This window comes from Sorex araneus, chromosome 11 (genome assembly GCF_027595985.1).
Source record: "Sorex araneus isolate mSorAra2 chromosome 11, mSorAra2.pri, whole genome shotgun sequence".
Classification (NCBI taxonomy): Eukaryota; Metazoa; Chordata; class Mammalia; order Eulipotyphla; family Soricidae; genus Sorex; species Sorex araneus.
The window spans coordinates 49,342,292-49,362,710 of record NC_073312.1 but is presented as its reverse complement, the minus strand read 5'-3'; the positions used below and the strand labels follow the sequence as shown (position 1 = coordinate 49,362,710).

The 20,419-nt window shown below is 43.0% G+C and overlaps 1 protein-coding gene across 1 annotated transcript in view; it reads left to right on the top strand.

The window, feature by feature from the left end:
• LOC101555894 (pantothenate kinase 1) overlaps positions 1 to 20,419 on the top strand; it is a 69,279-nt gene that overhangs the window by 42,976 nt on the left and 5,884 nt on the right. Inside the window, 4 exon segments of the mRNA XM_055118700.1 lie at positions 6,039 to 6,292; positions 12,660 to 12,836; positions 13,378 to 13,501; positions 19,728 to 19,853. Coding sequence (XP_054974675.1) covers positions 6,039 to 6,292; positions 12,660 to 12,836; positions 13,378 to 13,501; positions 19,728 to 19,853 — 681 coding nt within the window.

Genomic DNA, 20,419 nt, shown 5'->3' with positions numbered 1-20,419 from the left:
TTAAGGCCACTCCTGGCTGTGCTCAGCACTTTCACTGGCTCTCTGCTCAGGGATCACTCCTGGAGGTGCATAGGTCATGTGGTGTTGGGGGTCAAACCTGGTTGGCTGTGTGCAAGGCCAAGCACCCTACTCCTGTACTCTATTCCCCGCCCCTATTTAGTTATTTTCTTGACTGAAGGAATTAAAAGCAAATCCTTTTACAATCATATCCTGAATATGCCTGGTTTAAAAAAAATTCTAACATTAGCATAGAAGGAATCTATGCTGTTCCCTCCAGCCTTTATTAGCTTTCACCCTGGAAATGGTGTTTCCAGATGAGTTTTAATTTTTTGAGATTAGAAGACCCAACCTACTCGCCTTCTCATGTGCAGTAGTTTACAGTTTCCAAACCATAAACAGCCTATGGAGGGCGAGTGTGTGTGTGTGTGGGGGGGGTGTGTGTGTGTGGGTGTGGGTATGTGTGTCTGTGTCTGGGGGGATGCTGTTGCAATCAGAATGGGCTGAAATGACAGACCATTCTGGCTCTTCAGATCCCGTGTCCCAGTTCCAGCACCCCCTGTATCGTCTCTGATGTTGTTGAAATCTGCATTTAGCAAATGTTCCAGGGGACACTGCCTGCACAGAGCCCCACAGCACCTGTACCTGACTTGGCTGGCTTTGGTACCTCGCACAGCAAGCTTAGCTTATCTCAGATGTATTTTGTAAGTTTTTCTACTTTGGTTCTCACTGGCCTTGGGATCTTACAGAGTGTGCAACAATTGTTTTAAAAAGCTGTTTCCTTTTACACAGTTCTATACTCAAGCCAAGCTTCAGTTTGTTGTCTTAAAGTGTGGGCAGTAGTTTTAACCTAATGGCTTAGGAATTGGCAAGAGTCAGTTTCTTCAAGACTGCCAGAGAGCGTCACCCGTTGGCAGGAGCCAGCCATCCTGGGCTTAACTGGGCTCACTCTGTTTCTTTCCAATTCTGTTAGCTTGAAATTGGCCATGGGAGGGGTCATTATACCACAGGGTAAATGCTATAAACTAGGGCTTTTGCACCCTGAGACCCGGTGGTCAAATATTTACCAGCGCAGTTTGGCTACAAGGTTATGTTCACCTTCATTGAAGTTGCACCTACATGTTTGCTGGGTTTAATCATTCAGCTCTGTCCTCATTTAGGACCTGTTAGAGATCAGAGGAGAACGTGGAGGAAATAGTTCAATGGAAGACAGGCTCAGCCCACAGATATGCTTTGTCAGTCTGAGATATTAATAAAATTTAAATCAGCTTCTGGCATTTAAAAATTGGAAGAAGTTGCATAAAATTCTGGATATCTGGGTTTTGAAAAATAACGTCTTCAGACACCACTGGTTTCTGGTTACCAACTTGGCAACCGTGAGCCACAGTTGTGATGGTCTTGCCACAGTGCTCATCATTCAGTTAGTTCCCTGAGGTGGAGTTATTGCCCCCTCCTCCAGCTTCCTCACTGTCTCCTCCAGGCATTGTGTTTGTTGCCCCTGATGATATAGAAAAAACAGCCAACAGACAGACTAGTCTCACAAGGTGGGAACCTAACTTGCTGATTTCGGAGTCCCACAAAGTCAGTTGTACAGTCTGAGAAGTAACCCTCATCTTACTCTGAATGTCAGATGTCCTGTTGGAAAATGCAATAAAGATTGGATTGCTGAGGGCTGGACTGAGAGCACCACAATAGGTAGGGCACTTGCACATGACCGATTCGGGTTCAGTCCCTGACATCCCATATGGTTTCCCCAACACTACTAGGAGTGATTCCTGAGCACAGAGCAAGGAGCATTGCTGGCCATGGTTCCAAAACAAAACAAAACAAACTTAAAAAAAAAAAGGATTAAGTTTCTGTGGAAATATCTCCTTTTCCTGGATGACAAAGACATTGAAGGAGATTTCTATGTCTCCATAAAAGTAATAGTAACTCTGTTTCCCTGATTTTGTGTGTGTGTGTGTGTGTGTCAGGGGTGAGGGCGGGGGTGGTGGTGGTGGTGAGGGTACATGACCTCAAGCTTTGGGAGTATCTATAACTCAGGAAAATACTGCAAGAGATGTTTGTTTGCTGCTGGTATTTTATTTGAACACAAGTTTTGGGGGGAAAGGTGAGATTCACTGTTTGCTTTCAGGTCAAAGTTATACCTGCTTATTTGTCTTCATAGATTTTTCCCTTTCCTTCACATACTTTCAGGTGTCTAGCTGGGCACACTGTGTTTGCAATATTTGCTGTCAATATTGCTGTGGCTCTCTGCTTAATCTTTAAGCAAGTTAACCTATGGCTCCCAGCTCTGGCTGAAGAAATTGCTATTTTTCAATTTGGGGTGATTATTAGCAATTATTATGGGCAGAACTTTGTGGCATTCAGGAGCTTCTGATGAATCAGAAAACCTGCCGTAATATGGGCCAATGAAGTAAATTCTATGGGAGAGTTTATGGGGCTGAGAAATCCAGGAGGACTGAAGAGGTTAGTACTCACACTGTTAAGTCTCACTGTCTTCTTGTAGGTGTCCTGATTGTTTTATAGCTGTAGCTATACCCCTGAGAATGTATATAATTCCATGCATCTCACCCCCAAGTTCCACTTCATGAAACCATTACGGGAGAGATTGCTTTATCACAAGTGTCCTTTAGAATGAATGATTGCATTGCAGGAATACTTAACCTATTCCAACAAAATCTTGGGTATTGCTTTGTGGACTTTGTTGAATGAAAAATTCACAATGATGAGAAGTTTTCTTTTCGCTGTTATCTTTTTTTAGGGGGGGGGGGCTACACCCATTGTTGCTAATGGCTTATTCCTGGCTCTTCACTCAGGGATTACACATAGGTTAGGGAGTTGAACCAAGATTGGCTGCATTCAAGGCAAGTGCCCTATCTGCTGTGCTATTGCTCCGGCCCCCAACTGCTGTTAACTTATGTGGCAAAGATGATGACTTTTGCGCAGATGCTGCCTGAGCCCATGTGCTGCTTGTGCCCATGTGGCCAAGCACATGTGTCGCCCACATCTCCCCCCTTGAGATGTGTACTTTCATGCTTTTGTGTCCAGTGCTAGGATGTGTGTAGAGCTTCCTCCACCCTTGGAGAAGCCCTCGTTCTCCCTTGAGCGAGTTATTCTTACTATTTCTCTCTCTCTCACTTATCCCTTCCTCCCTCCCTCAGAAACCCCTGAATAAAATCTATTTACTTCAAAAAAAAAAAAAAAAGATGATGGGGCCGGAGTGATAGCACAGCGGGGAGGGCATTTGCCTTGCACGCAGCCAACCTGGGTTCGATCCCCGGCATCCCATATGGTCCCCCAAGCACTGCCAGGAGCAATTCCTGAGTGCAAAGCCAGGAGTAACCCCTGAGCATCGCTGGGTGTGACCCAAAAAGAAAAAAAAAAAGATGATGACTTTTTGGGTAATATATCACAGTATAGTAGTTCTTAAAAAAGTTGTTTCTGGATCTTAGAAGCAGTACCTGTATAACAACTAAGAGGAGAATAGGGAGAAATTTGCTAGTTGTGTTTTTTATGGAAAACTAAGCTCTATGATGTGCTTTCATCATAGAACAAGGATAATAGTACCTTCTTCAGAGAATTAAAAAATATTCATTTATTTTTTGATTTGGGGCCACTTTTAGCCAGATGTATTCCTGGTTCTATGTTCAGGGATCACTCCTGTCAGTGCCAGTGATCAAATCAGGATTGGCTATATGCAAGGCAAAGTGCCTTTACCCCTGCACTATCTATCTGGCCATCAGACTATTTTTTTGTCCATGGAAAATGGACATCAACCTGATCTACAGTAATATCCCTTCGGGTAAGCCTGATTTCAACTTCTACAGATGCAGAGTGACTGCTTGCCTCTAAGCTAGCCATTTTCCTTTCTATTCTTCCCTCCCTACCTAGGAGAGCAAGGTGGTTTTTTTTTCTTTTATCTCTTCCTTCCTTCCTTCCTTCCTTCCTTCCTTCCTTCCTTCCTTCCTTCCTTCCTTCCTTCCTTCCTTCCTTCCTTCCTTCCTTCCTTCCTTCCTTCCTTCCTTCTCTTTCTTTCTCTCTCTTTCTTTCTCTCTTTTTCTTTCTTTCTTTCTTTCTTTCTTTCTTTCTTCTTTCTTTCTTTCTTTCTTTCTTTCTTTCTTTCTTTCTTTCTTTCTTTCTTTCTTTCTTTCTTTCTTTCTTTCTTTCTTTCTTTCTTCCTTCCTTCCTTCCTTCCTTCCTTTCTTTCTTTCTTTCTTTCTTTCTTTCTTTCTTTCTTTCTTTCTTTCTTTCTTTCTTTCTTTTTTTTTTTTTTTTTGCTTTTTGGGTCACACCTGGCGATGCACAGGGGTTACTCCTGGCTCTGCACTCAGGAATTACCCCTGGCCGTGCTCAGGGGACCATATGGGATGCTGGGATTTGAACCCGGGTCGGCCGCGTGCAAGGCAAACGCCCTACCCGCTGTGCTATCTCTCCAGTCCCTCTTTCTTTCTTTCTTCCTTTCTTCCTTTCTTTCTTTCTTTCTTTCTTTTTTCTTTCTTTCTTTCTTTCTTTCTTTCTTTCTTTCTTTCTTTCTTTCTTTCTTTCTTTCCTTCCTTCTTTCCTTCTTTCTTTTTTTCCTTTTCTTTCTCTCTTTTTTTCTGTCTCTTAGAGGCATGGAAGGATGCTTTGAAGCCACCCCACCTAGTAATCAGAGCCAGCATTTGCTGAGTTCCTTGTACTTTTATGTGTATGTTCACGTAGTATTTTTTTAATTTAATTTAATTTTTATAAAGTAGTTCATGATATTTGATTGTATTTAATATTCAAACACCAATCCCACCACCTTCCCATCACCATATTTTGGATGTTTCCATCCTGAACCCCAACCCCTGCCCCAAAGCAGAACCAAAGTAATTTATTTTGTATTGTTTGTTATGAATAAACCAATGAAAATACTTCAAAAAACTTTCCTTAGAGAAGAGTGTGTAAATATTTTTGTATTTCACCCAGAGACCATTAAGACCCTCTATGAGAGATTACTAATATGTTGTTCAAGGTTGAGCCTTGGTTCATGCAGTATTGACCACCACAGGGGTAGGGCTGTCATGCGTTCCTTTCTACAGATGAGGAAACAGGCTTGGGAAGAAGTTAAGTTGCCCCACACCTTGCATGTAAGTGTCAGAGTTTGAGAAGAGGGGTTTATACTTTTTGGGTTTGAAGGAGACTTTCCCCAACTCCTAGGCTCACTGTATCTCCTTTAGGCCTTAATGTCCTAACAACCAAGCACCAGGATCCAGCTGCTTTTGGAAGATTCTCACAGTCCTCTCCCTGTGGGAGAGGCCTTCATATGCTGCATTAGTTTCCTGTGCCTGTTTTTAGCAAAGGATCACCAATTTGATGACTTAAACCATACAAACGTGTTCATTCTCTTAGTTCAGGCCATTTCCGGCTAGACGTTCAATGTCAAAGTGTCGACAGCACCCTACTTGCTTCAGAAGCTCTCGGAGCAATTCTTTCTTTTGCCTCTTCTGGCTGTCAGTTCTGTCACGGTTCCCTGGTCTGTGCTGCAGCACCCCAGCCTCGGCCTTCATACTCCTTTGGCCTCTCCTTGGTGTCATCCCATCTTCCCTGTGATTCTCCAGTGAGAAACCTGTCAGTGAACTTAGGATCCACCCAGGAAAAAAGCCATCTAGAATATTCTCAGCCTTTCAACAACCTTAACTTAATTATGCCTGCAAAGACCCTTTTCCCAAATAGGTGACATTTATTTGCAGCTTCTGAAACTCGGAAAGTGGACATTGTTTTTTGGTAACTACTGGACTTCCCTCCTGCCCCTCCCCTCCTGCCCCTCTCCCCCATGCTGATGCTTTTCCAGCAAACAGACCAGCACCTGTTTGCTAGCTCACAGGGGGCACCTATCATACTCTGCTCAAATGACTTCTCCAGGGGAGAGCCACAGGATCCCACAGCAGGTTCTTGCAAGGCATTTTCTTGGCTCATATGTTCAAGACATCTTTTATTTAATGTCCAGCTAATGCCCTCTAGGGCTTCCCCTGAAGTGTTGGTCACCCCTCTCATGAGGTTTTGTTCTCTTTCAGATTGCTGACCTACAGCTCCACAAACTGGATGAACTGGACTGTCTGATTCAGGGCCTGCTCTATGTCGACTCCGTTGGCTTCAATGGCAAGCCGGAATGTTACTATTTTGAAAATCCCACAAATCCTGAATTGTGTCAAAAAAAGCCGTATTGCCTTGATAACCCGTACCCTATGTTGCTGGTGAACATGGGCTCAGGGGTCAGCATTCTCGCAGTGTACTCCAAGGACAACTATAAAAGAGTGACAGGGACCAGGTAAACGTGGCTTCCACTAGAACATCTTTCTGTTTAAACTCAGGTCTCATCCTTCAAGTTTGGAAAGGGATTGATATATTTAAAAGAAGACCTTATCCTCTTCAGTCAAACTGAAGGGATTTATTGAGCAGGGCGTTGAGGAGTGAGAGGGTGATTCACAGTAAGTTAAAAGAACAGTCACTGCCATCCCGGAAACTGGGCGGGGCTTGGGAGAAGGGTTGCAGGCTTCAGGAGTTTTCCCAGGAGATGGCAGGAAGCACATGGAAGTTGGGGGTGGGGGTGGGGGATGGGAGGTAGTGCTTGGGATGTTCCGAGATGGCTTCAGAAGAAACCTTTTGGAACCTCCTGGATGACCAGAGCAGAAGAATTTGTTTGAAATAGTGTGTCTTCCCACCTAGGAGAGCAAAGTGAGTTGACAAAGAATGTTTTACCACCAGAGAGCTGAAACAGTTGGCATCCCTAACAGAGAGTGTTGGCTTGCAGTGGGCAGTGACCTTGTGTCATCAGGCAGAACTCTGTGTTTTTAGTGAACCCATAGCCCAAGGCCTATTGAAGGGCAGTCAGCAGCTTATGGTTGAGGAGGATTCGGCCTAGGGAAAAGATCCCAGGTCAGAGATCTGGAGAAATCATTATGTCAATTAAAGTAAACTGATTTTCCTTCCTCCTGAGAGAAAGGTTTAGTGTGGATTGTTTCTCCACTTTCTGGACCACAAAAGCATTTGTGGAAGAACAGTGTGAGAAGCAATTGCCCTGAGCAATCTGCTTTGGGATAGTGTCCTGAAACTTTTAGATAGATGAAGCTAGAACAACTCTCTGTCCAGAACAACTCTCTGTCCTGGTTTGTGCTGTGAAGGGGGCTCTTTCTTAGTTTTAATGTTTTGAGCATGACTCTTGCTTTATGGTCATAAAACCCTGTCTGGATGTCGAAGTTTCTCTGATAGATCTCAGAGATCTGGAAGTTTCCTCTGAGGAGATTGTGCACGCCTAGTTTCTCTCAACCTGGCAGCTCGTAGCTGTGGAAGCGAGCAGTACTCTTCTGCCACTTTTCTATGGCTTGTAAATCATTGCTCATCACTGGGAAAAGGGAATCTATGGAGGGGATGTTGGGCAATGTCTAGAGACCTTTCAATTGTCACAACTGAGCCTAACTTTGCAGCTAGACGTCAAGGCCCTTGCTAAATCCCTGCAACATATACGGCAACCTCTACTCTAATAGAACTGCATCAAGCCTCATATTTGTTGTGAAATCTGGTACATAGAGGCAGGCACACGCAACCATATTCTGACCGAGTCTTACTTGTGTTCAGAAGATCAGCTGGTGCTCAGGTTAATAGCCATGAGCTTTACATTTTCTGGTGACAGAGCTCAACTAATTGGGTCACGTAGAATTGTCTGGGACACCACCGTCTTAGGAGTTATCAGAGATGAATAAACATTTGAGTTGAGTTAGTTTTTTTTTTTTTTTGGTCACACCCAGTTCTCCACTCAGGAATTACTCCTGGCGGTGCTCAGGGGACCATATGGGATGCTGGGAATCGAACCCGGGTCAGCTGCATGCAAGGCAAACGACCTACCCACTGTGCTATCGCTCCAGCCCCTGAATTGAGTTAGTTTTGCTTTAAAGAGTGATCCTCTGATAAAGGTAAAATGTTTAAGAACCTACACTTTCCAGAAAGAATCGAGTTGGTAGAGCAAGTCCCAGTGTAACAACATGCTAAGTTTTTCCTGTAATTAGAGATATTTAATTCCATCTATCAGCATAAATTCATGAATTATATGCTACAGCTCTACTCTCAAATTTGAAGGTTCTGGTAGTCTGGGTTGTCTCCTGGATAGCTGCTAATGACCTGATTGCGGTATTTGGTTTGTTAACCATGTGACATACCTGACTAGTAAATGCCCATTAATGACTTTGTAATGATTGTCAATTTCTGTCTGAAACGTTTTTCTGTGAGATTCCTGCAGCCAGTAGTTGGGACATGTGCTTTAAGGAGACTGAGGATTATTCAGAAAACCCTTTTAAAGTGTCCAAGCATTGGGGAGAGGAAGGAAATTTCAGTTCTTATGGGCCTTGATCCACTTGGTCCAGCCAGAGTTGTTTTGAGTTAGAAACCACTTGCATAAACTGTAATGGATGTACATCAGTCAGTGTGGACTGATCCAAGCAAGTGGCTTAAGATTTCAATTTTGCTATCTCATTGTCAGTTGATAGATGTGACTTTAGATTATTTTTTTCATTCTATGATGCCCTATTTTTTTTTTAAAGAAATATTTTATTGAACCACCGTGAAAACAAGAAAAAAAATACAAAGCTTTCAGGTTTAAGTCACAGTCAAATACTGATTAAACCACCATCCCTTCACCAGTGCACCCGTTCCACCACCAAGAACCCCAATACACCCGCCTCCCACCCCACCCCCCATCTAAGTAGCTGATGATATTCCCATTATTCTCTCTATATATTGAGTACATTTCATATTTCCATACAGAACTCACTATTGTTGATTGGAAATTTTCCCCAACAATCAGGCCTGCTGAATAAGCATCATCTAATAATTTCTCTTCCTTGGTAAAAGTGAAGACTTTTAGGTTTTGGGTTTCTAATATTTTAGCTCAGTTCACAGTCAAAATGGATGGCTGCAAGAATCTGCTCTGGTGCCAAAATGGGTTAGGAGACCTCAGGATCACAGTCAGTAGGCGGGAGACTCTGCTTCTCGTGCCGCGGCTCTTGGTTCATCTCTGGGCGGAAGGCGCGCCGGGAACACCTCCCCTCCCAGGATCACCTACAGGCTACGTCACTAAAGAAAGTCCTACCTCCTGGTGTAGGGGTCTTAGAGGGTGGCTCTCACCGCGTGGCTGCTGCCGCTGCCGCCATTTTCGCTCAGAAAAATGGGGTGGAGAGGGAAAAAAATCCCTCCCCGGGCTGCACGAGGTTGTAGTTCAGTTCACAGTCAAAATGCATGGCTGCAAGAATCTGCTCTGGTGCCAAAATGGGTTAGGAGACCTCAGGATCACAGTCAGTAGGCGGGAGGCTCTGCTTCTCGTGCCGTGGCTCTTGGTTCATCTCCTGATGCCCTATTTTCTAGTAAGAAACTTTAGTTTTAGGAAGTTGTATCATAATGGGACATCAGTTTTTTGTGGTTGCTGCTGGTTTTTTATTTGGGGGGCTGCTGGGGGGTCACAGCCAGTGATGCTCAGGGGTTGCTCCCACTTGGCACTACTCCTTGGAATTACTTGGAATTACTCCTGGTGATGCTCAGGGAACCATATGAGATGGCAGGGATTGAACCTGGGTTTGACCACATCTCTCGGCTGTGTGCAAGGCAAACATCTTACCTGCTGTACTATTGTTCTGGCCCCAAGTTTTCTTTAAACATTTAAATGGTTCATTTCAGTTCTATCACAAAATTTGATTGCATCCAGTTTAAATATAATAGAACTCAATCAAAACAGGACTTAGAACTGACATAGATTGATTTGGTTTATTAAAAAAAAAATCAAATGATAGAGCTTGATGTAGTTCAAGTAATAGAGCACATGTCTTCACATGTGCAAGGCCCTGGTTTTGATACCCAGCACTGCATGGTCCCCCAGAGTACAAAAAGGAACATGAAGAATTTGGAAACGGGCCAGAGTAATAGTACCATGGGTAGGACATTTGGCTTGCACATAGCCAATGCAGGTTCAATCCCTGGTACCTATATGGGTCCCTGAGCCCATGAGGAGTGATCCCTGAGCACAGCCAGGAGAAAGCCTTGAGCACTGCTGGGTATGGCCTAGGAACAAAGCAGACAAGAAGAGAATTTGGAAACCTTGGTAAAAGTGAACTCACCTGGACCAGAGACAAAGTACAGGAAGTAAAGCACTTGCTTGCATGTGGACAACCCTGTTTCAGTTCCCAGCATCACATAAAAACCCCCTGAGCAATGTCAGAAGTGATGTTGCTACCTCCTGTAAAAAAAATGTTAAGCTCATTTCAGAGTCCATGTGAAGAGCACAAGAACTGAGTAAATACATTTTCTCTTAGGTCTCACTACAAGGTATCTGGGTTTTTCAAGATGTCGTATGCTTCAATAGCATTATCTAGCAGTATTTTTTTTCCAGCAGTATATTTTTATCTCTGATTTGCTGAGAGTCTCTGTGGGTATCTGCTGAAATGATCTATCTGAGTATGAGTTATAGAATCAATTAAATCATGGTGTTAGGGTGAAGATGTGAATGAGGTTTTCTTCCGCAATTGTGCATTTTTTCCTCCTCTGCAGTGGTCCAACTGTGCAAACGCATGCTCGCTTTCCCCATCCAGCTCTGATTCTTTGTCTGGAGTCACCTGTCATTGTCCAGCCATGCAAAACACTTAGCCTGCTTCCCTCATAGCAACGCATCAGTTGAGTTGCCTTCTTTCTAAGTCAGCCCATGTCTTCAGTGCCGACGTTTGGAGCAGGTTATTGAACACCTTGATTAATAGAAATACCTGATGCTCAAAGGAAAGTTACATGGATGAAAGACAGAAGCTAGAAATGACTGACAATTACACAGAATAAAACCAAGACTAATCCAGGTGGCATATACAAGAAGTGTTTTTGTTAAAATTAAACTAGCTCTGGGCCCGAGATGTGGCTCAGTGCTAGAGTCCATACCTCAGGTGTACGATGCACAGGTTTGATCCCTGGCTTCTCAAAACGAAGTGCTAGCTCTGTAAGGTAGACCGAGCCAGAGCATGCCACGTTAAATGTGAGTAAAGAGACACTTAGAATAAATTTAAAACTTTGACTGTGACTCAGTTGCTGAGGCAATAAGGTCTGTGGATCTCTGTTTCCTTCTTGGTCCTGAGCCTGCAGTTTGGATAGCTGCTTCTGGTGGTGTGGAGCTCTGAAAATTTTTCCTTGAGACCCTGGACTTTTAAACTACCGATATGCTCTGTAAGAATCACCAGGAAGTATTACATAGAGTTCACTTTAACTGAGATTTAAAGAACTATGTGCCTGTCTATAATCTATTACCTACTGGTCAATGGTTATTGACAGTAAATAGAATTGTCCCTAAATTTTTTTGGGGGGGTCAAATTTCAGTTAAAAATAACCTGAATCTCAACTTGAATTTTCTCTTAGAATTAAAGCCTGTAGCCAACACATGAGATTTTCGGGTTAGCAGCTCAGAACAAATTGATGTGAGCTATTTATTCTTTTACGTTAACTCTTCCCAGTGGAGGAAGAGTGAAAACCACGTTCCTATTCAAGTTCCTTCTTATCTGGAGTGTGCCAGCAATAGCAATATCTTTACTCAGAATCTGCTTTCCCTTGGGTAACTTTGATCTTAATACACAATTGAGTTCATTCTCAAGTACCATAATGAGTTTCTAATTTTACCTAAAAAGTATTTTAGAGAACTTCTCTCCCTCCACCCTACCCCTCACCCCCACCCCTTCCCCAAAAGCAATGGAAATGCTTTAAAAACAGAGTTTGAACTCTGGAATCATTTTATGAGCTTTGTGATTATTTCCATGATGGGGTGGTAAGTGAAATATAATAACCAGCATATACTAGGGGGGTGGGAGAAAAAAAATTCCCACCTGAGCCCAATCACAGAAGTCTCCTTGTAGAAATTTTCCAGGAGGTTTGGTGAGATTACCTCTGCTGGAAACAGGTCAGGTGAAAGATACCTTTTTTTTTTTTTTTTTTGCTTTTGGGATCATCCCCAGCGATGCTCGGGGGTTACTCCTGGCTCTGCACTAAGGAATTACTCCTGGCGGTATTCAAGGGACCATATGGGATGCTGGGAATCAAACCCGGGCTGACCGCATGCAAGGCAAACACCCTACCCGCTGTGCTATCGCTCCAGCCCCGGGTGAAAGATACTTTGAGCTGCTATTCCTATCTCATTCCTCAGTAGTCTTGTTGACAGAGTTTGACATTATAGATGTAAACTGTATTTCACAAGCAGTTTATTTTCTTAAGTATTTAGGTGTTTTTTCTTTTTAAGCAATGATTTCTCTGGCTATTGCTATTTTTAGGGGACCCCCCCAATAAAGGAGGTGATGATTTGTATCTTCTCCATAGAGGGAGCACTCAGTGAAGGACTTAGGCTACTAGCTAGTTGAAGGTCTCACAACGGAAATCAGTGAGAGTCTTGACTCTGGTTTTGTGCCTAAATTCAGGGCAAGTCTTCCTTGTGTTTCTTTGTAGTCTTTGCCCTCTTTATTCCAGCTACCTTAAAACTCTTTTGTATCCTAGCACTGTAATTCAAGTGCCCCCTTTGTTCTCCTTCCCCTGTTGGGCAGAACCTCTTCTACTGATCTTGCTATAGTTGGGGACTTGGATGGGCATATCTTTCAGTCCATTTAAAAAAATAAACCTTATTGTTCCTTCAGTCTTGGAGGTGGAACATTCCTAGGCCTATGTTGCCTGCTGACTGGTTGTGAGACCTTTGAAGAAGCTCTGGAAATGGCAGCTAAAGGCGACAGCACCAATGTTGATAAGCTGGTGAAGGACATTTACGGAGGCGACTATGAACGATTTGGCCTTCAAGGATCTGCTGTAGCATCCAGGTAGAGCCTAAGTAGCTAGGAGCAATAGTGCTTAAACCCTTGGAGCAGTACTGATTCGACCTAAGGCAACTTTTCCACCCCGGCTTTCCATGTGGCTACTTTTCCAAACGGCAACCCACCAACCAGTGCAACATCCTTCTGTGGGATTAGAGCTCAGACTTGATCTGGCCCTTAGGAAGCACTGAGATAGTTCTTAATGCTTGTACTTACACTAGGGCAGCTTTGAAAGAAGGTTCTAGAAAAAGTTTCTCACATTCCATTATTGTCTAGATAATTTAGAGGCATTTCTGAAAGTTCCTTTTTGTTTTGTTTCCCCTTTTCCTCCCCCTCCCCGTTAATAGCCATGCTACTTTGTCCCTATTAAGTCAAGGACGGCTGACCATTCATATCGTAATCCTGTCTGCTTGTACACTGTGGTAGCCAAACCAGGTCATTTGAGTTTGGACAGAGTTATTCAGAAAGCTTTCCACAGTACTCTGGTGGAAGGATGGGGCTGCCTGAGAATGATTTTGAACACTCTTCGCTAATATTTCTGACATAGCTTTGGCAACATGATGAGTAAAGAGAAACGAGAGTCCATCAGCAAAGAAGACCTCGCCCGAGCCACACTGGTCACCATCACCAACAACATTGGCTCCATTGCTCGGATGTGTGCCTTGAATGAGGTAAGGCCAGATCCCAGGGCAAGCTGTGTGTTGTTCAAAGGCATCGCTTGTGTCAGGGCAGCTGCTAAGCTTACAACACTCCAGGTGCTTGGGAATCTGTCCTTTGTCATAGCTGCACCTTTTAGAATGTGAAGCATGCAGTGTGGAGGGGGAGCGGGGAACCTGTGCTTCCTTTTTCAAAAGTAGGACCTGGATAATGACTCAAGTTATTCCACTGTAGAAACAGTAAAATTATAACCCGCGCATTGCCTCGCTAACGATCATTACTACCATGCACTTGCTGAAGCCAAAGGAAAACGCTCTGTGCATCTTTGTAAATAATGGCAGGTAATACTTCCCATCTGCCGCTTTGATATTCTCTCTGCTTTCAGCTTCTTTACAGTGTTGCCTTGTGGCATGGAGTTCAAGCAGCATTGTACAGGGCTAACAAAGCACAGAGAGCTTGCTACAGCCAAGGGCTCCAGCCCAAGAAGGGGTGGGGCTGGCCACAGACAAGGCTCTGTTGACATGCTATGAACGTTGCAAGGTCCTCCGGGGGGAAAAGTGAAACTTCTGAAATACACGCCATGCACATCTCTCACTGGGTTGTGTAAGGAGGATAGGAGAGCTTGGGACGGGTGGATAGGTTGTCGGAGTAGCACTGTGGCACTGTCACCCTGCTGTTTATCAATTTGCTCGAGCAGGCACCAGTAACGTCTCCATTGTGAGACATGTTACTGTTTTTGGCATATCGAATACACCATGGGTAGCTTGCCAGGCTCTGCCGTGCGGGCGGGATACTCTCGGTAGCTTGCCGGGCTCTCCAAGAGGGTTGGAGGAATCGAACCTGGGTCAGCCATGTGCAAGGCAAACGCCCTACCTGCTCTGTTGTCGGAGTAGGAATATTAAAGAACCAGAGGAGTAATCGGTTTTTAAAATGTATTCAATCTGGGCCAGAGCCATAGTACATTGTGTAGGGTACTTGCCTTGCACAGGGCCTGCCTGGGTTCAATCCCCAGCACCCCATAGGATCTCCTGAACCCCTCTAGAAGTGATCCCTAAGAGCAAAACCCAGAGTAAGCCCTGAGCACCACCAGATGTGGGCCCCCCAAAATACAAAAGCAAAAATATTGAATCAAAATGCAGTGTGCATATGTCAGAGGGGTGAAATCCTATTTGTATAGATTGAGGAGTCTGTCTCTGTCTCTGTCTCTCTCTGTCTCTCTCTCTCTCTCTCTCTCTCTCTCTCTCTCTCTCTCTCACACACACACACACACACACACACACACACACACACCTGTGTGCTGTGTCACATCAGAAAGCAAGAATAGAACATGCCAGGTGGGGCATGGAGCAGGAGTGTGCGAAGGTTGAAGGTTGCATGCATTCCCACCTCCGAGCTTGGGTTGTAGGAGATGCCTTTCATGCTCCTGCCTCGGCCTTACTTTATGTATGCGCACCCCCTCCTCCCCCCCCCCCCTCAGGCAGAGGGAATTTAAATGTCAGCTGATGCTCAGGTAGAGCTCTGTGTCCCAGAGACACGCCTTTTCAAAGTCCACTTGAGTCGTAGGACTCACTGTCACAAAGAGTTTATTTTTTGACAATAACCTTTAAAGGAACTTTTCCCGAGTAGCTAAATGAGCCTCAGACCAGTGCGTGAGCGTGGTTGGCTGTACTCACTGATTCAAAGGTCAGTTTGATGTTACCTCCCTGCCCTGCAGAGCGGTGCATGCCCTTTGCCCTGCTTTCCAGAGTTCAAGGGAGCCAGCCAGCAAGTCTTTTGACTGGCATTGCAGTCCTTTTACGGGGAGAGCAACTGATTTTATTTTTTACCTTGGTTTTATATTTCAATACCCAATTTCAATCCAATGTTGTTGGATTATTGTAAAAATAACTGAAATGGAGCCTTGTTACATGCGAGTTCAAGCAACTATTTGAGACTTTTCTGTGGAGCCCCTTGAACAAGGGCTGGGTTTTCTGGCAACCTGAGTGACCAGACTCCTTTTAGACACCCCAGGAGCGACACTGGCTTGTTTCCCCCAAGAGTCACGATCAATGTGACTTTGCTCCCTGAAACCGGTTGGGTTACAGCTATTTCATAGACACATATTTACTGAATCAGAAGTCTTTCTTCTGTGATATATATATATATATACATATATATATATTTTAAACAAGTATTAGCTCATTCACTTAAAAGTGAGTCCTCCTCCATCTCCCCTTTGGAATAGCAAGTAAAGCACACAAAACATAAAACAGAATGTTCTAGAGATACCAGAAAGGAGTCTTGGGAGATGACTTACCCTTTCCACCTCTGCCCCTCAATGCCTTCGTCACTCGATATAGACATTGTTTTTAGAATTTTTAAATTCTGGACTATACATGATAAACAGATAAATACATTCTTCCAAAGGCAGCAAATTAAATCATGTTTTAAAATAGCAGTTCTGCTGAGATATAATCGCATGCCATGAAATTCACCTTCTGCTCACTCTTTTGTATTTTGTTTCAGATGTCAGCTGGTTATTGTAAAAATTGTTAATATACATAAGGAATAGTGAAAGGAACCTCTGTAACTTTCAACTCAGACTCAGGGGTTACCTGACTTGGCATGATTCACCAAACTCAGATTTCTCCTGCCTCCTCCCTCTGTCTCTCTTGTGTGCTCTTCTCTTTGGCTAAACCATTAGAAAGTTTGTCCCGTACAGCACATCTGCCCATCTCACGTACTTCAATATTTACTTCTGGGGAATGTTCTTTTTCATGTGAAGATATTTTTAAGACTGTGTATTTAAGCATATTTAAAGTTGCTTTATTACAGCGGGTAGGGCGTTTGCCTTGCATGCAGCCAACCCGGGTTCAATCCCCGGCATCCCATATGGTCCCCCAAGCACCGCCAGGAGTAATTCCTGAGTGCAGAGCCAGGAGTAACCCCTGAGCATCGCTGGGTGTGACCCCCCCCAAAAAAAATTTGCTTTATTTTTTTTCAGGTCCATAGTACATCCTAAAAGGTAGACATGCTTTTCTTAGCTTAATTTCCCAATGGTACTTAGGCTTTTTAAATCTTGCTATGATTTTTAGAATCTAGTATATTTATAGGTTATATACATAATCTGTGTAATAGGATATATGTACACATGTGCACACGCCGTTTTGCATACAAGTGAGTGACTCTAAGTCAAATTCCTTAAACGAAAATTACTAGGTCAAAAAGAAAAAAAAGAAAAATAAATTAAAAAAAAAAGAAAATTACTAGGTCAAAAGAGATTGCTAAATTGATTGTAATTTTGATAGAAATTTCCATAGAGCTATTTACGCTTTATATCTCCATTAGTAGATAAGAGTACAAATATATACAGATGGATTATCAAACATATCGATCTTTTCCAATCAATAGGTAAGAAATACTACCTTGTTTTAATTTTATTTTTTATATTTTTGAGTTTGGGTCATACCTGGCAATGCTAAGGGCTTACTCCTGGCTCTGTGCTCAGGGATCATTCTAAATATGGTGCAGGGGATCAAACTTGGGTTAGTTTTGTGCAAGGCAAGTGCCTTACATGCTGTACTATATCTCTGGTCCCATTTTGGTTTATTTATATTTTTATTATTATAATGAGATTGTACTTTTCCATCTATTTAGTAGCCATTGATATTTCTCTTTTTGTGTCTATAAACTCTAAGTTAATATGATTTACCTGTTTTTCTATTGGACTCTTGATCTTTTTTTCTTTTGCTTTGCTCTGTTTTGTTTTGTTTTGGGGGCCACATCTGCTGATGCTCCGGGATTATTTCTGGCTCTGTGCTTGGGAACTACTAGTGGTGCTGGGGGGGAGTGGATATGGGATGTCAGGGATTGAACCCTAGTCAACCAGATGTAAGGCCAGTGTCCTACCCACTGTACTACAGCTCTGGCCCCCTGCTAGTGTTTTCCCTTAGTGATTTATAGGCAGCCTCCATTTTATATATGTTCTGTAAGTATTTTTGTTGTTGTTGATTGCTTTCCCTTTGGATTTGATGACTCTTTGTCCCTGTATTAGTAAATACAATTGGAAGGTGATCACGTGCACATCCAGCAGTGCTCAGGGTTTATTCCTGGCTCTATGCTCAGAGATTATTCCTGGGGGTGCTCAGGGGACCATATGTGATGCTAGGAACCAGGGCCAGCTGTGGACAAGACAAATGGCTCATCCCTGAACTCTCTCTCCAGAAATGATTTTTTTTTTAATCGAATCACCATGTGGAAAGTTACAAAGCTTTCCGGTTTAAGTCTCAGTTATACAATGCGAACACCCATTCCTTCACCAGTGCACATATTCCACCACCAAGAATCACAGTATACCTCTCCCCGCCCCCACCCCACCTGTGTAACTGTTAAATTTCACTTTAACTTTCACTTTACTTTGATTACATTCAATATTTCAACAAAAAACTCACTATTATTGTTTGGAGTTTCTCCCCCCAGAGTCGGACCTGCTGAAAAGGAAGCATTTGATAATTTGTTTTCCATTGCTGAGAATGAAGAGATATGAGGTCAAGCAGCCGCAATAGCGGCCGCACGGTTTTGGATTTCTGTATTTTATTATTTTAGTAACTAAGTCCAGAGAAATTTCTGCCAGAAATTGCATCATTGCAAGCTTGTACCTCTCTGCTACTTTATATCCCACATATGAGTGCAATCTTTCTATGTCTGTCTCTTTCTTTCTGGCTCACAGAAATGTTTTATGAAGTAAATTCATCAGTCTGTTAATTGTATTAGTCTTTTGCACTGCCTGGCAGTGCTCAAGGCTTACTCCTGGCTCTATGCTCAGGGATCACTCTAGGTGGTTCTTGAAGCACTGTATGTGGTACTGGGGATTGAAAACAGGTCAGTTGGCATACAAGGCAAGTACCTTACCCATTATACTATCTTTCTGGCTCCTCTTTTTCCTTTTTTTAAAAAATGTATCTGTAGAAACAGTACAGAGGTTAAGGTGCTTGCCTTGCATGTGGCTGACCCTGGTTCCCCCAGCAAGGAACACAGTCCTCTAGCATTGCCAGTATTGATCTCTGAGCAGAGTCAGGAATAAGCCCTGAGCACATCCGGTAAAAACCTCATGTATATCTTTAACCCATCTGGAATTTATTTGAGATAAGAAATGCCCATTAGCTTTAATGCCACTTCTATTCTGGCTTTCTACCAGTATCGTCCTGGACCAGAGCAAATTGACCTTGAAGTTCCTTGTTTGGTGGGGAAAGGTGAAACTCCTAAGTTTTAATTTGATTTCTCTTTCTTTGAATTTTTTTACTTTTGAATAGTCCTGCCACCTCTCAGTGTGAGTGGTTTGTGGCTATAGTGGTTTTGTTTGTTTTTTTTATTTATGGATATAAAACCCCTTTTAAAAACCACTTGCATCCTTCTACCCATGGAAAATTTTCTTAGTGGTTAATTAGATTTCATGAACCTGTGTTGTTAAAATTTGAGGCAGTTAAAAAAAAGCGCTGTTTCCAGACCCTAATTACTCTAGTTAGACTGAACAGAGATAATTCAGTTTCCAACACTCTCTGCCCTTTGTTTCAAGTGACCATAGCAACTGGCTTTGAGGGACTGAGTGGTGAGTAGCCCTGCGTGAGACAGGCTGAGCCCAGTCCAATGAGTGCTCAGAATGCAAATCTCTGTCCATGACAACAAGGGGAGAATGTCTTTTTCATCATCATGTTTTAACCCATATGTATGCTGATAAAGTGGGATTTTCCGCGCTATATTCTAAAAGTGGAGGCTGGGTTTTGTTTCTTTTTATATTACTCATACTTTGCACAGGCAAATAAAGCAAACTCATTAGATGAATCACCCATATCACGGCCATTTTATTTATTACTTGAGTATAATATTTAATAATAGGAAGTTGGGGGGGGAGGGCATTTTGAAAGAACGTATAAGAAAATGAAGCCGAGTTTAAAGGCCAATTGCGATTTTATGTGTGAGATGAAAACTGACTTATCTATGAGATCTAGAGCAGTCTACCTTAATACCTGCAAATAAGGATGGGATCTGCATCATGTCGCCAAAATGAGACCTTCTTCTTATTGAATATAGTAGGAGAGTTGCTCAATTTCATCTTGGAAATACTGAAATAATTCTATTGAAATAATTATCCTGCAAGATCCTAGGAGGACAATGATATAATATATGGATCATTGGGTCTTTGCTAAGTACTGTTTTTATGCCACAGTTCAATTGTTTTTCTTTCATTTTCCCCCCCACCAGAATATTGACAGAGTCGTGTTTGTCGGGAATTTTCTCAGAATCAATATGGTCTCCATGAAGCTGCTAGCGTATGCTATGGATTTTTGGTCCAAAGGACAGCTAAAAGCTCTGTTTTTGGAACACGAGGTAAGTTGAACTTATATGAACTTAATTTCACTAAGTAGAGGATATTTGGGGTTGAATAATGTATGAGTGAGCTCCTTAGTTTTAAAATTAAGGTAAAAAGAATAATGAAGAGCCGTGTATAAAAAGCAAACTCAGCAATCAAGACTGGTAATGAGCTCATAATTAGTGAAAAGCTAGTGAAAATGGGTAAATTTTTTGTTTCGTTTTGGTTTTTGGGAGCCATGGCCAGCTCACTCCTGTTCTCAGGGATCACTCTGGGCTCACTCCTGGCAGCTTTGGGGGACCATATGGAGTGCCAGGGATCGAACCTGAGTCAGATAAGTGAAAGGAAATGAGCAATTGATGGGCTGGGGTTATGGCTCAAGCACTAGAACACATACATGCCTAACATGTATGAGGCCCTGAATCAGAGTCCCAGCACCATCTGTCACCTCCCTGGCCCCGCCCCAAAACTGGGATGGTGGGGGTAGGGAGGGTGTTGAATAATTAAGAACAGCCTCTCAACTCTAAGCAGGTTAATTTAATTTTTGTTGTTTGGGGCCCATACTGGGGCTGGAGGACCATTG